Source organism: Salarias fasciatus, chromosome 18 (assembly GCF_902148845.1).
Source record: "Salarias fasciatus chromosome 18, fSalaFa1.1, whole genome shotgun sequence".
Classification (NCBI taxonomy): domain Eukaryota; kingdom Metazoa; phylum Chordata; class Actinopteri; order Blenniiformes; family Blenniidae; genus Salarias; species Salarias fasciatus.
In genome coordinates, this window is record NC_043762.1 from 7,878,616 (window position 1) to 7,890,853 (window position 12,238).

General features: G+C 45.2%; 3 protein-coding genes across 3 annotated transcripts; all 3 read right to left on the reverse strand.

Moving 5' to 3' along the window:
* Window positions 1–205: 205 nt before the first annotated feature.
* Window positions 206–2,254, reverse strand: cib3 (calcium and integrin binding family member 3). Its single transcript, XM_030115609.1, has 6 exons — window positions 2,204–2,254; window positions 1,635–1,669; window positions 1,324–1,435; window positions 752–899; window positions 299–494; window positions 206–227 (listed from the first exon to the last, which is right to left on the reverse strand). The coding sequence occupies exons 1-6, from the start codon at window positions 2,252–2,254 to the stop codon at window positions 206–208; spliced, it is 564 nt and encodes a 187-aa protein (XP_029971469.1).
* Window positions 2,255–3,241: 987 nt separating this feature from the next.
* On the reverse strand, window positions 3,242–4,953 carry admp (anti-dorsalizing morphogenic protein). Its single transcript, XM_030115019.1, has 5 exons — window positions 4,683–4,953; window positions 4,458–4,594; window positions 4,248–4,370; window positions 3,978–4,167; window positions 3,242–3,651 (listed from the first exon to the last, which is right to left on the reverse strand). Exons 1-5 carry the CDS (start codon window positions 4,951–4,953, stop codon window positions 3,242–3,244), a joined length of 1,131 nt encoding a protein of 376 aa, XP_029970879.1.
* A 1,315-nt stretch (window positions 4,954–6,268) lies between these two features.
* On the reverse strand, window positions 6,269–10,717 carry pnhd (pinhead). Its single transcript, XM_030115593.1, has 7 exons — window positions 10,580–10,717; window positions 9,990–10,085; window positions 9,654–9,796; window positions 9,155–9,431; window positions 8,662–8,843; window positions 7,916–7,974; window positions 6,269–6,447 (listed from the first exon to the last, which is right to left on the reverse strand). The coding sequence occupies exons 1-7, from the start codon at window positions 10,638–10,640 to the stop codon at window positions 6,297–6,299; spliced, it is 969 nt and encodes a 322-aa protein (XP_029971453.1). The 5' UTR covers window positions 10,641–10,717; the 3' UTR covers window positions 6,269–6,296.
* Between the last annotated feature and the right edge of the window lie 1,521 nt (window positions 10,718–12,238).

The following is a 12,238-nucleotide window of genomic DNA, read 5'->3' on the forward strand; positions in this document are numbered from 1 at the left end:
AACATTCAGCCACGTGTTTTTCTGTTCCGCTGTAACTGAACCCCTTTCCATGCAAAACACAAATCTGTTGATGGGCATAACTAATGAGCCGCGTCTCGATGGACTGGCTGATGCTTGGAGCTTTGTCTTTTTAACGAGCCAAAGAGATGAAGAGGTGGAAATACAAGATGTTAAAGTATTTCCAGTCCATTCTTCTTTCAGCGCGTCAGATCCTTATGTGGAAGGTGCTGTGGGCGGAAATGAGAAAACATTCAAAGATGAATAAAGGAGAAAAATCTCAATGGGGTCGACGACAAACCTGAGGAAGTCTGGAGCTCGAACGATCATGTGCTGGAAGTCCTCCAGCGACAGGCGTCCGTCGTTGTCCAGGTCGGCCTCGTCGATGACCTTCTCGCACACCATCCTCACCTCCTCCTCCGTCAGCTCGTTGCGGGTCAGTTTGTTCAGCGTCTTCTCCAGGTCCGACTTGCAGATGAAGTCGTCGTTGTTGAAGTCTTACAAAAAGGAAAGAAAAAAAAAAAAAAAAAAGCTTGATGTTCAAAATTATAGTGAAATGAAGTAAACTTTTTGAAACTATTTTCAAACCGATGAACCAGAAATTTTTAATCTTTTATCCTTTCTCAGTCATCAAACATGAGGATCGAGGGCAGAAACCAGGCCGTGAGAGTGTCTAATCGGGTCCGGGAGATGACGGTGTGAAGTGGACAGAGGTGTGTGTTCTGAGCATGCTGGACTCCTGTGTTGGTGTCACCGTATATCTTGAAGGCGTAGTAGGCCTTGAGGTCTCGCGGAGCCATCTCGCTGAGCACTGAGAACATGTCCAGGAAGTCATCCAGGGTCATGTTGCCCTCCCCGTCCTCCGAGAAAACCTCGGCGATCCTCTGACGGAACGGATTGTCCTGAACAGAGGGAGACGCCGTCAGCGGGTCGGCGCCGCCCGTCGCTCCGCGTTCAGGCGTCTGACATCTGCTGCCATCGGTGTTTCGTGATCTTTGTTAATGTGACACAAACCCAAACTCTGCAACATTTATGAGTCGACTCAGAAGGCAACCATAACCTTGACCGGATCACTCTCCCTTTCCTCGCCGAACAGCAGGTGAACACACCTGTTTACCCCTCTGTCGCTGTGTAAAGAGCCATATAATTGACCCATTTCCAACGAGCGGGCCCTCTGGGACCGGCCGGCCTCCTTCAAGTTTAAAGGAGTCGGGTAACATATAACCTTTCAAAGAATTCTGTCGATTAGCTGGCCATGAATTATGGATTGGAAACACAGGGAGAGCGCGGGGCGTGCTGGGTGTGTGCGCGGACCGGCGGCTCTACCTTCAGCTCTGGCATGCTGCCAATCAGCTCATATGGTAGCTTCACATCTGGCTGGTTGGTGTAGTCAAGAGGAACGAGCTGCGGTGCCAAATCCCGATAGCGGTTGAAGAGTCTATGGGAGGTTTAAAAAATTTACCTTCAATATTGAGTTACAAGATATCATCTTAAAGTTATTTAGCTTTGCAAGTTTGAGGAAGCGTCTTGTGACTTAGTACAGCAAACTCCTGTTATTTCACTACAGCCGTTATTTTGATTAAAACACTAAATTTTCCAGATTTAAGAGAGTGTGAAAACGATCACTGTATGCTCACCTGAGAATTTCCTTTCTTGTAAAATAAGTGCAGTCCTGAAAATACAGTCAAATCATCCCGTGAGGTTGGAGGAAATAATGAAGGAGGTTCAAATCATTCAGTTTTATCAGCGTAGCACAATAAAAACACGATTTGGTTTAAGGCAATGCAGGGAAAAGTGTGATGTAGTGAGAGTATGAAAAGTGAAAGTGCTCATTTCACTGAATGAACTCTCTCTCTGTTGTTGTTATTATTGCATTATTCATGCACGGCCATGCTACTGCGGTGCTGCACTTCATCAGGAGAGCCATGACTCCAACTGCTTTTAAAGTTTCTCGGCTTGTGCCGATTCCTCAGGATGATCACTGCATGTCTGTGTGCATAGTATTCATTCTCCAAATTACCCAAACAGGCACTCGGGTCAGGGAGACGTGCTCAGCAACTGCTCAGAACAAACTAACAGACTTTTATACACCTCTGGATTGGGATAAAATAAAACGAGGCATGGAGGCCTTGTGTGATGCTTCTGAGCCGCTCTGCTGAGGAAAGCATCTCTAGCTGGAAGTAAAGAAGCAGAACGGAGCACAGACCTGATAGGCGTCGAGCTGCTGCGCCGTGAAGATGGTCTGCTTATTCCCCATGGCCGGAGGCTCAGGTCCATCGCCGCCGCGGCAGCATGGAGATGTTTTTGAAGGGAGCTATGGCAGATATGAAATGCTCTGACAAAAGGAGGCCAGGGCCAAAGGGGGGATCGGGTGTCGGGCTGCCGGCGGGGCCCTGTGGTCCCCGCCATAATGGCAGCATTTCATCGTTTTCTCCATTGTGAATAGCGGCCCCTCTGACAATGAATGAGGGCTGTCGTCCAGCATGATGCCAAGCGGTATCAACCCCCTTTAGTGCCACTCCATGGCCAACGCCTCCATCCCCGCTCGGGTTACACTCTCCACAGACGGGGTTTTGCAGTGGGCAAACAGAGTTTTCGAGGGAAGACGAGTTCTGTTTCAGCCCAGAAATCAATTACAGTGTATATTTAAATACATTTATCCATTCATTTTTAGGTCAGGTGTCACTGAATGCACGGGGAATTTGGAAATACAGAGTAGTGATGTTGAATTAAACAGTAAGTACATTCACCTGTTTACCCTGCTTATTATTTAAATTAGGTTTAAAATAAGTTACATTTATAGACAATTACAGGAGTCAGTATGAAGTTTTATTCAGATTAGAAAAGAAAGAAACCTGGAAACTTAACAAATAAGTTTAATATATACAGTATTCTGTATTGTTTGTATTTAATTCAAACCAAATACACATTGTGTGTGTGTTACTCCATCATCGTAACTTCTGTAAATAAAGAATTTAGTGTTCGATTTATTTCTTTATTACATTATTTCATAAGAAAAACAGCATAAAATATACATTTTTTACATCTTTCAAGGTAAATCACTTTCATCCTTCACATATATTATATTTTATAAATATTTACATAGATTACAACGTCACACGCAGAAAGTGGGACACTTCACATTAGTAGTAAGCAAGAGTCACAGTTCAGACGTGTGTGTCGGTTCCTAAACCTGACTGACACACACACACACACGCGCGCGCGCGCGCCGGGCGCCCGCAGGTCAGTGGCAGCCGCAGGTCCCCACCACCATGTCGTTGTACTGCTTCAGCACCACGTTCTCGTCCTCGTCGAAGTACAGCAGGCTGATGGAGAAGAGCTCGTCGGGCACGCAGCAGGGCATCCCCACGCCCTCCACCAGCTTCAGGGCGTTGATGATGGACTGCACGGTGGCGTGGTTGGTGGCCACCATGCTCTGGCCCAGGGGGAAGGAGCAGAAGCCCTTGCAGTAGTAGGCGTTGTAGCCCTTGGGAGACACGATCCAGTCCGACCAGCCGATCTCCTCGAAGTCCACGAAGAGAGGGCGGCGCTGGCAGTGCGTGGAGCCGCCGTCCTTCGCCGCGGGGCCCAGAGAGCGGGCGCTGCGGGACGGCGAGGCCGCCTGAGGCAGGCTGGACGCCGTGTCGTTCAGATCTGATGATGGGAGGGAAGGTTCAGGTCAGAACTGATGAAATGTGTTCTTTGAAGCAGTGGTTTTTACAGAGTGTACCACCGGAGAGTGTGTTGGCCTGACTGAGCTCCATCAGGCAGTGTTTGTTAGAAATAATTCAATCTACTTGTTTTTGGTATATTTCTGGTGCTGATCAACACAATGATTTTTTTCCCCCATGAACTGAATAAAAATGGCAAGAAGAAAACCAGTCTTCATCAGCATTTATAAGACGTCTGCATCTGTTTTCTGCCGTCCCTGATCGATGTCCTGATGTATCAGAAGTCATGAAAGTTGATAAAAATCTGACCTGTGCTCTTCTGGATGGTGGATCGGCGGCCGTCGTCAGTGAAGAGAACCATCATGGGCTGTTTACTCTGGTGGTGGCTGCGCCCTGAGGCGAAGCGGACCAGCTTCTTATCCATCGGTCCCCCTGCCAGGTTCTGGACCACCACAAGGAGCGCGATGTTCCCGCCTTCGTCCATCATCCAGGAGCTGACCTTCAAAGAGGGGTTCATCTGATGTTAGGAAACACTTCCCAAACGGTCCAGGAGACCTGAACCAGGAGGCGATCACTCACTGCTTCTGTGATATGGAACACCTCCCAGCCTGAGGAGTGGACGGGCATGAGCCGAGAGGCCAGCAGCTTCTGCCTCTGGGTGCCGTTGGCGTGGCCTCCGGAGAGCTGCTGGTAAATGCTGACCTATAAGAAACAGGATAAATATTGCTCATCATCCGAGACAGCAGCATGGGGGAGGGTGTGATCCACTCAGTGACCTTTCTTCCATACCTGGCAGAAGTGATGCCTGTTGACGGTTTGTGTTGACTGAGGACGAAGCTTGAAAAGATGAAGCTCGGCCACCAGGATCTTCTCTGTTCTGGCTACTGATGACAAATTGAACCTGAACTCCACTTGTTCACTCCGCGCTGCAGGATGCAAGGCAATCATTAGAAATCACACACACAAAAAAAAATGCAATAAATAAGCAAAACACATGCGCAAATCAGAGCTTACATTTGTCAAAGAAACTCCGCACTATGTTGCCCTCCAGCAGATCCGGGTCTCTGGTCACGCCGTTCACGTCGGCCACGGCGTTGTACAGGTCGAGCATGTACTGCGGCGGCTGCTTGTGTCCGTGTATGTCCGGGGGGTCCTCCATGCCGAACACCTCCAGGAGCCTCTTGATGGCGGCGGAGCGCACCTCCCCGGGCTGCGCGCTGGAGTCCTGCGGGGGTCGAGCCGCTGCGCTGCACACGAAGACGACGAGGCCGACGGGAAACAACATCTCCGAGCTGTGAGTAGATCCCCAGGCTCTGAACTGGAGTGAATGTGGAGTCCTCGGAGGTCGACTCTTTATATTAAACGCCCTCCTGTTTCCCCCCCTTCGGCCTCTGGTCAACAGTAAATATTCTATTTGGTCACAAATGTAAATCAGCAATTGAGGCTGTGTAAAGAAAGACTAATGGCAGCGTTAACAAGGTGTGAGCTCCACTGTGGACTTTATGCAAGGCCTTTGTCCCCGCATCTGGCAGTAAAAGGGGGAAAAAAAAGAAGGGTATTCTAAATAAATATCAGGTGTTATGTTTTCTCTCTTTGTGTCTTGTTATATTTCTGACAGAATTAAGCCGCACGCCAATAACTCAACCTGAGATCTGCGGCGTTCACTGCGTCTGAATAAAACAAATTATCTCAATTAATGGACGCGTTGTCTCAAGAGGAAATCACTCATTCGGATTAAAAGGAAAGTGTCACCTTTGGCACGTCTGTTGTGTACATAGCTGGCGACCTCACAGCTCGATTGCCATGTTTTCTGTAAAGACCCCCCCCCCCCTTTTTTTTTTTATGTCTGAGCACTTGGAAAGTACTGAGCTGCGTTTCAGTTAAAAACACCAGAATGACCGTTTTAAAAATGTTCTTTATCTTAAATTGTGGGTCTAGAAGCAACTAAGGATGCGGAGAAGTGATTTCTGCTTGACTGTTTTCTGAGGAAAGTGAAATAAAACGCGCACTGTGCCATTTGGTGCCTTTGATCTTTACGCACAATTACGCATGAGCGCAAGACAAACTGTGGCTGGAAAAGTTAAGAGATCAAAGTTGTTCATTCTGTGGCACCTCAGTGGTAGGCCATAGGCCTTTTTTTTTTTTTTTTACCGCTTTTAGATGACAGAAAACTGACAGAAACGCGTCGTTTCACGCCCCGCCATCAACAGAGGGCGCAATTAACTGCGTGCACGTGTGTTTTTCAAAGGCGGGTATAAAGTTAATTGATTTTCCTGCCCCTTCCTCTTGGAGTGCTCCCTCTAACCTCGAAACAACACGAGGCAAAGAATTCGGCCAGCTCTTTAAATAAGGTAAAATCCTAAAGTTTACCGCCACACTTTCATGAAGGTGGCGGTGACGCACACACAATACACATTTACTGTTTTTGTCAGATTCAGTTATTCATTTGCTTCATAAATCTTTCTAATGTCGATTTTCCCACCCTAAACTGCCAATGCTAAAATAAAAAACACTTTTCAGCAGGGCATAACACTTTATTACAGATTGTTTAACTACATTTATTTACATAATATTACTTTAACATATATTACATATGATACATCAGTACTTTATGGGTGAATTAAATGTTTAGCTTTGACAAGAGCAGGATGTGATGGAGAGGACCGTCCTGGTCTGTCCCTGCTGGTCCTGGAAGCTGTGGCTCTCATAGTCCTGAGGCACACAGGAGCTGGACTGTCCTTCTGACCACAAGTAGCATATTTCTGGATTGGTTGGACTCCTTAAAAAAACAAAAAACAGATTAAACAGTTTTCTCTTCACAATGTACATTATTTCTGACATTTTCCCAAAATAACAAAGGAATACACAGAACAGGGATATATGCAGCAGGAAAAAACAATCAAATGGAAAAAAAATACTATTTGAAACAAATTTATTGAGCCCATCTTATGTCCATATGTAATTAGGTAAACTGACTGACTAGTTTTATATTATATAATCCAAATGATAACAATTTAGTATATTTATATGACAGCAATTTAGTATATTTTAAGTTAAATGTATATTGAAAACATCCACACCAGGTTGAGTAAATGTGCAGATAATTCATTATAATTCTGATTAAAGCAGGAAGAAGACAGTAGAGGAAATTTACCCACTGGAATAAAAATGAACCATTTCAAAAATGTTTTATTTAAATGAAATGTGTTGGGGATTAGCTTAATGTGCAATGTTATCAGTGTTATTTGGATACATTTGTAAGCTACATGTTGATACATGCTCACATGTATTTGCTCTGGTATAGTTTTCATTTTTGTATGTCCATCACATAGTTCATTTAAATTTAATATTTAATAATTTCCAAATTTCATTTCAGTAATTGCGATCTGGAGAAGAAATAAACCCATTTCCAAAACTTAAGGAGTGTCGGGTCAGGGCTGTACTTCAACTGTCCCGATTGTGTTGATTCTTCAGCAAAATTACTGAAGGTGCATGAAGTAACGTACAATTTGTAAAGCTTAAAATGAATCAGTACTCGAGTAAAGAGCAAATATCCGAGAACATAAAGCACTGTGGAGTTTCTGCTTTTTTTTCTTTCCTCCTCTGGTTGGATGAAATTGTAGTGTTTTATTGTTTCTTTGAATAAGGAGCACTTCTAGGAGTACGATCATGTTGGATAAACCCTGAAGTTCACCTAAATCTGATCTATTTTCAAGTGACTTAAATGTTTGATCAAACTGGGATTAAACTGTGAAAAATCAGTTTAACAAGGTTTTAAACAACCTGATTAGAAAAAAAGCCTTTAATTCACCGTTTTACAGAAGAGTTTAATCAAATCAAATGACAAAATTTCTTTAACATTTTCCTTTTAAAATGTTAGAAGTTTGTTTTTTTTAATCATGCTGAGGAATTATTGACTCCTGACAACTTTAAATACACCATTAAAAAGCTCCTAATCCTCAAAACTTTAGTTAATTTTACTGCTTTTTGCCTTAAATATTAGTTATAATAATCCCAGAAAGAAATTGATCAGGTATTTATGGATATTTACTTCTCAAAGTAGTTGTAAGATCCCCTCACACGGCCTCTGTGTCCAAAATAATTCTTCTAAACGGGATTTTACGGGCAAAACTAAAAATAAGAACTGGTTTGTTGGAGGAGCATTTGGTGTCGGAGAGCCGGAGGCGTCGAAGCTCGCGGGCAGTTGTGAGGAGGAGTGCGGACGGGGGAGTCTGATTCATACATACCTGAGAAGGCATCGCTTTCCTGCAGTGCAGCTTCCCACACATCTGCCCACATCTATTTCCTGAGGAGAATTAGCAACACAGAGAGAGGGCAATCAGCACGCAGCTGCTCACAAATATTGACCCACCTGAGCAGAGAACAGCTGCCGCTCTGCGGCGGCGGCGGCGGCGTGCTGCCGGCGATCTGCTTTCATTCGACACCTGCACGCACCATTTGTGTTTGCCCTCATCTCACACCTCCGGCGTGGAGACGGCAGCACTCCGCTGACAAGTCTCCACTCAAATCTTCTTCCATTTAATCATCTTGTTTGTGTGAAGAGGTTTATTGAGTGAGATTTTTGTTTTAAGCCCTGTCAGGTTTAAATATGGCCTCACAAACAAGTATATTTAAAGATTTTATGCCATTTTCCAGAGCGTTCTACAGCTGGAGGCTCAAAGTGTTTAGTTGTGGTTTAAAGAAATGTTTCGATGCATCTTGGAAGCGCATGAGGCTTGTGCAGATGCTGGGAATACACATGCGACACCTCCTAAAGTTGTCGCCCAGCATGCGTCGTGCCAGCCGTGCGTCGCCGCTGCTTTTAACACGTGTGTCTAATGAATAGAAACGCTTTGTTAACCGACTGGCACCGGACTTCCTCCTGAATATCCGAACTGGCCTCACAAAGGAGGCCCTCTTCCGGCCCGGAGTGCTGATTGGAAGATGTGAATTGTGTGGAATGGGCCTGGGTGTGTTTGTGGATTGCTCTTACTTTGAGCCTCTTCTCTGCGACGCCGTCGGCGTGCTGGACTGTTTGGTAGTAGTAGTCCACGTGCTTGACCCTGGAGCAGCTTTCCTTCAGCTCGCAGGCCAGCACCGTCTGAATCAGCTCCACTTTGTTTGGGGTTTGTATCAAGGCCGAGTCGAACTTGGTGGGGACGCAGGAGAATCCCTCTGCCAGCGAGAAAACGGGAGAGACGGGTTAAAGTTCGACTCTGAGACGACATTTAGAGAGCTCACACCGTGATATTTAAAATTAGTATTTCAGGGGTAATAAATTTTAACCATTTTGATTCAGAAGTTGTTGCAGCCCATCTAGACTCATCAGAAATGTTATGAATTGTAATAGATCTGAATGCCTCACAGCAGTTTTTGAGAAATGTCCTTTTTGATTGAGTGCAGTTCAAACCTAAGTTGAGCTCGATGCAGCTTCTCTTTGTGTGTTCAGTGTGTGTCGTGCAGCTGCTGTGTTCGTCTCCACACACCCGGGGGTCCTTTGGACCGGGAGCATCCCCCGGCGTCGATGACCGTCTCGTACGGCGTCTTGGCGTAGTAGGTCCTCAGCGCGGGGACGCGCATGCACTGGGTCAGCTTGATCTCGCACTGGCACTCCTGGATGACCTCCACCTGGCGGGGCCCCTCGAACAGCAGCACCCGCTCCACCCGCATCCCGGCCGGCTCGCACACCTGGCTGGCCCCGCACGACGGCAGCTGGTTCGGCGGCTCCAGGCCGGACGGGGCGGCCGGTCTGCGCATCCTCGTCTGTCGGTGAGAAAATGACTCACTATCTGGGTCATGTGACTGAAACGTCTTCTCAGTATGCTGCTTTGTCCAGCTCAGCTGTGAATCAGCTTTTGGATTTGAGGCTGAAATCTGTTTTTGAATCAATAACTTGATCAGTGAAGCATCATTGTTCAGCCGTCACTCCGTCACACTGCCCTCCTGTGGCAGCTTGGGGAAGTGTCCATCACGGCCCCCACTTACTTTTTTGCTCCTGAGAAACTCCAGCATGGAGGTGTGTTTGGAGTAATCCTCCTGCCCTGCTTCGGGGGACGGACCCGTCCTCGTCCTGCCGCAGTGCGATCTGCACACTCCCACGTCGACGCTGACCGGACTCCCAGATATATCTGACGGCACGAAGACAGACACAGATTTCAGTGTGCGTGACCATTTCTAGCCAAACCTATCGAGATATTGAGCGTGCGAGCAGCAACACGTGAGAAGAAGTCCTCATTTTTGTTTTTATAGGACATTTTAAGGAGAAGCATGTTGGTACGGCGTGAACCCACACTCACTGTTGGACTTGATGTGTTGTCTTACCTTGTCCAATATACACAAAGTGACTCTGTCTCTTGCAACACATTCTCTGCGTGAACAGGTTTCTATTATCTGTGTGTTTGCTCAACGCGCCAGTCACTGGAAAAAAATACAAGACAAGCATGTTTTAGTGGCAACCGAAGATCAGAAAGTTTAGAAATGAGCAGCCGAGTGTGTTGAATGTAGAGCACGGTTCACCCTCAGGTGAGAGGTTTGGTTAAATATTAAGATTAGTGAGACTCAAGTGTGCAGTTATAAGGAATTTGTGTTTGCTTGGTATAAATCAAAGCATGGTGAAATACACTGATACACATACTCAGATAAATACTCAGATTACTGGAATTAAGAAATGTTTTTTTTGGTTGTATTGAGTATTTTTACGCCATTTAATTTAAATCAATCAGCACAGTTTCCATTAATGAATTTATGTCTGTCATTCTGTCAGCACAGACTAATATGCCATTTTATTCATATCACTGTGAGCTTTGAATTCAAATGAATGCCTGTTCCTCTATTGAAGAGCCACTCAGATGAATTCATAGGTAGTCGTGCGTTTTCCCGACCGCAGAAGAGAAGAAGCAAACAGGACTTACGGCTGAAATGGAGGAGACACAGCAGGAGGAGGAGAGGTGGAGGTCCGTCCATGGCTTTCATCCCTCAGCTGCCGGATCCAGAGTGTCCCTCTCTGCTCTCTGCTGCCGCGGATATTTATACGGGAGCAAACTTCAGGCCCAAATGTCACCCTGAACGGGGCCTCACAGCGGTGTGAAGGCGAAAGCAGGAGAAAGCGAGAGCTAATCAGATTTTCATGTGTAATGCCTCCCAGGCCGGGGTCACTTCAAAGGCGGTCTGCGGAGCTCCTTTGTCTCCCCTGCGGCTCGAGTGTGTCCGGCGGGTTCAGCTCACACTCATGAAGGGCCTAAATAGTCCCGAGCCGTTAAAGTGTCGCTCATACAAAGGCATTAATCATCTTTTATCTCAGTGGGAAGGTGTTTAGCACCTCCGAGTTAAAACAAGACCCGGCCTAAACACATAAACAAGGCCAGCATGGGGGCCCGAGACCCCCCCTCCAAATAACTTCACCACCTTTTTTTTCTCTTAACATGGCACCAAATGGTCAAGCCCCTCTGAACTACCTCTCAAAACTACTTTTACAACGCTTCAGTTCAGGCAGAGGTTAGTTCAGAGAAAAGACAAAACTGAAAACCCTAAAATATGAGTAAATATCGCCACTTCTCTTTCTATTTCTGCAGTTATGTTAAAAACGTTTGGCTGTCCTGTCTTCTGCTTTACTTCTGTAAGGTGCCAGTGCTTCTCTGATGTGTTAATGTGATTTCCTCATTTTCCCCGAGCTTCGCTCAGACTGTCTAATGAGGCAGACTGCAGTCGCTCCTCTTCATCCTTTTCATTAATTTCCATCAGATCCACTTTCTCAGTCTGAATACCAGTCATAAGAATCACACAGTTACAGAGTACAGCTCAGGATATATACAATTTTATCTTTTCCTTATAAAAGTATGAATAGGCTTTTGATAAATGTGGACAATATAAAGATTTACAGTATTTCCCTGAATCGTATAATGGAAGCAGAATTTTCTGCCTGTGCTTATTGTCCTTAATGTGATTTTTTTTTTTTTTTTTTTGATGGAACATGAAAATCCCAGAAAATGTTTTTTCGTTCTTTGCCAGCTTTGTGTATCTTATGAGAAATTATATTTTATGTCACGTCACTGGAGGAAAACAGCCAAACAATGCACATCTACCTATATGCATGAATGTATCAAGATTTACATTTTGATAACTGATTCAGTCTGTTTGGAGTTTATAATCAGTTTGAATCAGAAATCTTCTGCTTTACATTGACCACATGTGGGTCTTCTCCAAAGGTCAAATAGAAGGAATGAATCGTGAAAAAAAAGGGATGCAGTGGCTTTGAATTTATTTTCAAGCAGTTCGCTATACATTTTTCAAAGTTTGTGCTTCTGAGCACCTTTATTTATTTTTGCTGTGTTGGCTGACAGAGGTGTTAAACTCTAAAACCTGTTGCCTCATATTTAGTAAGAAAAATACCAAAGTGAACACAATGTACTAATGTTAAAAGTGAAACTGAGTGCCCTGTTGGTGCAGATTATTTGCCGTTTTTGAAAATGAAAGTCTGAATGGCAGAAACAACATGCAGAGCAGGAACGTGTCTAATCCAAACCTCGTTTACACAACATTTACACACATTGATGTGAAGCAGAACTGAAGTC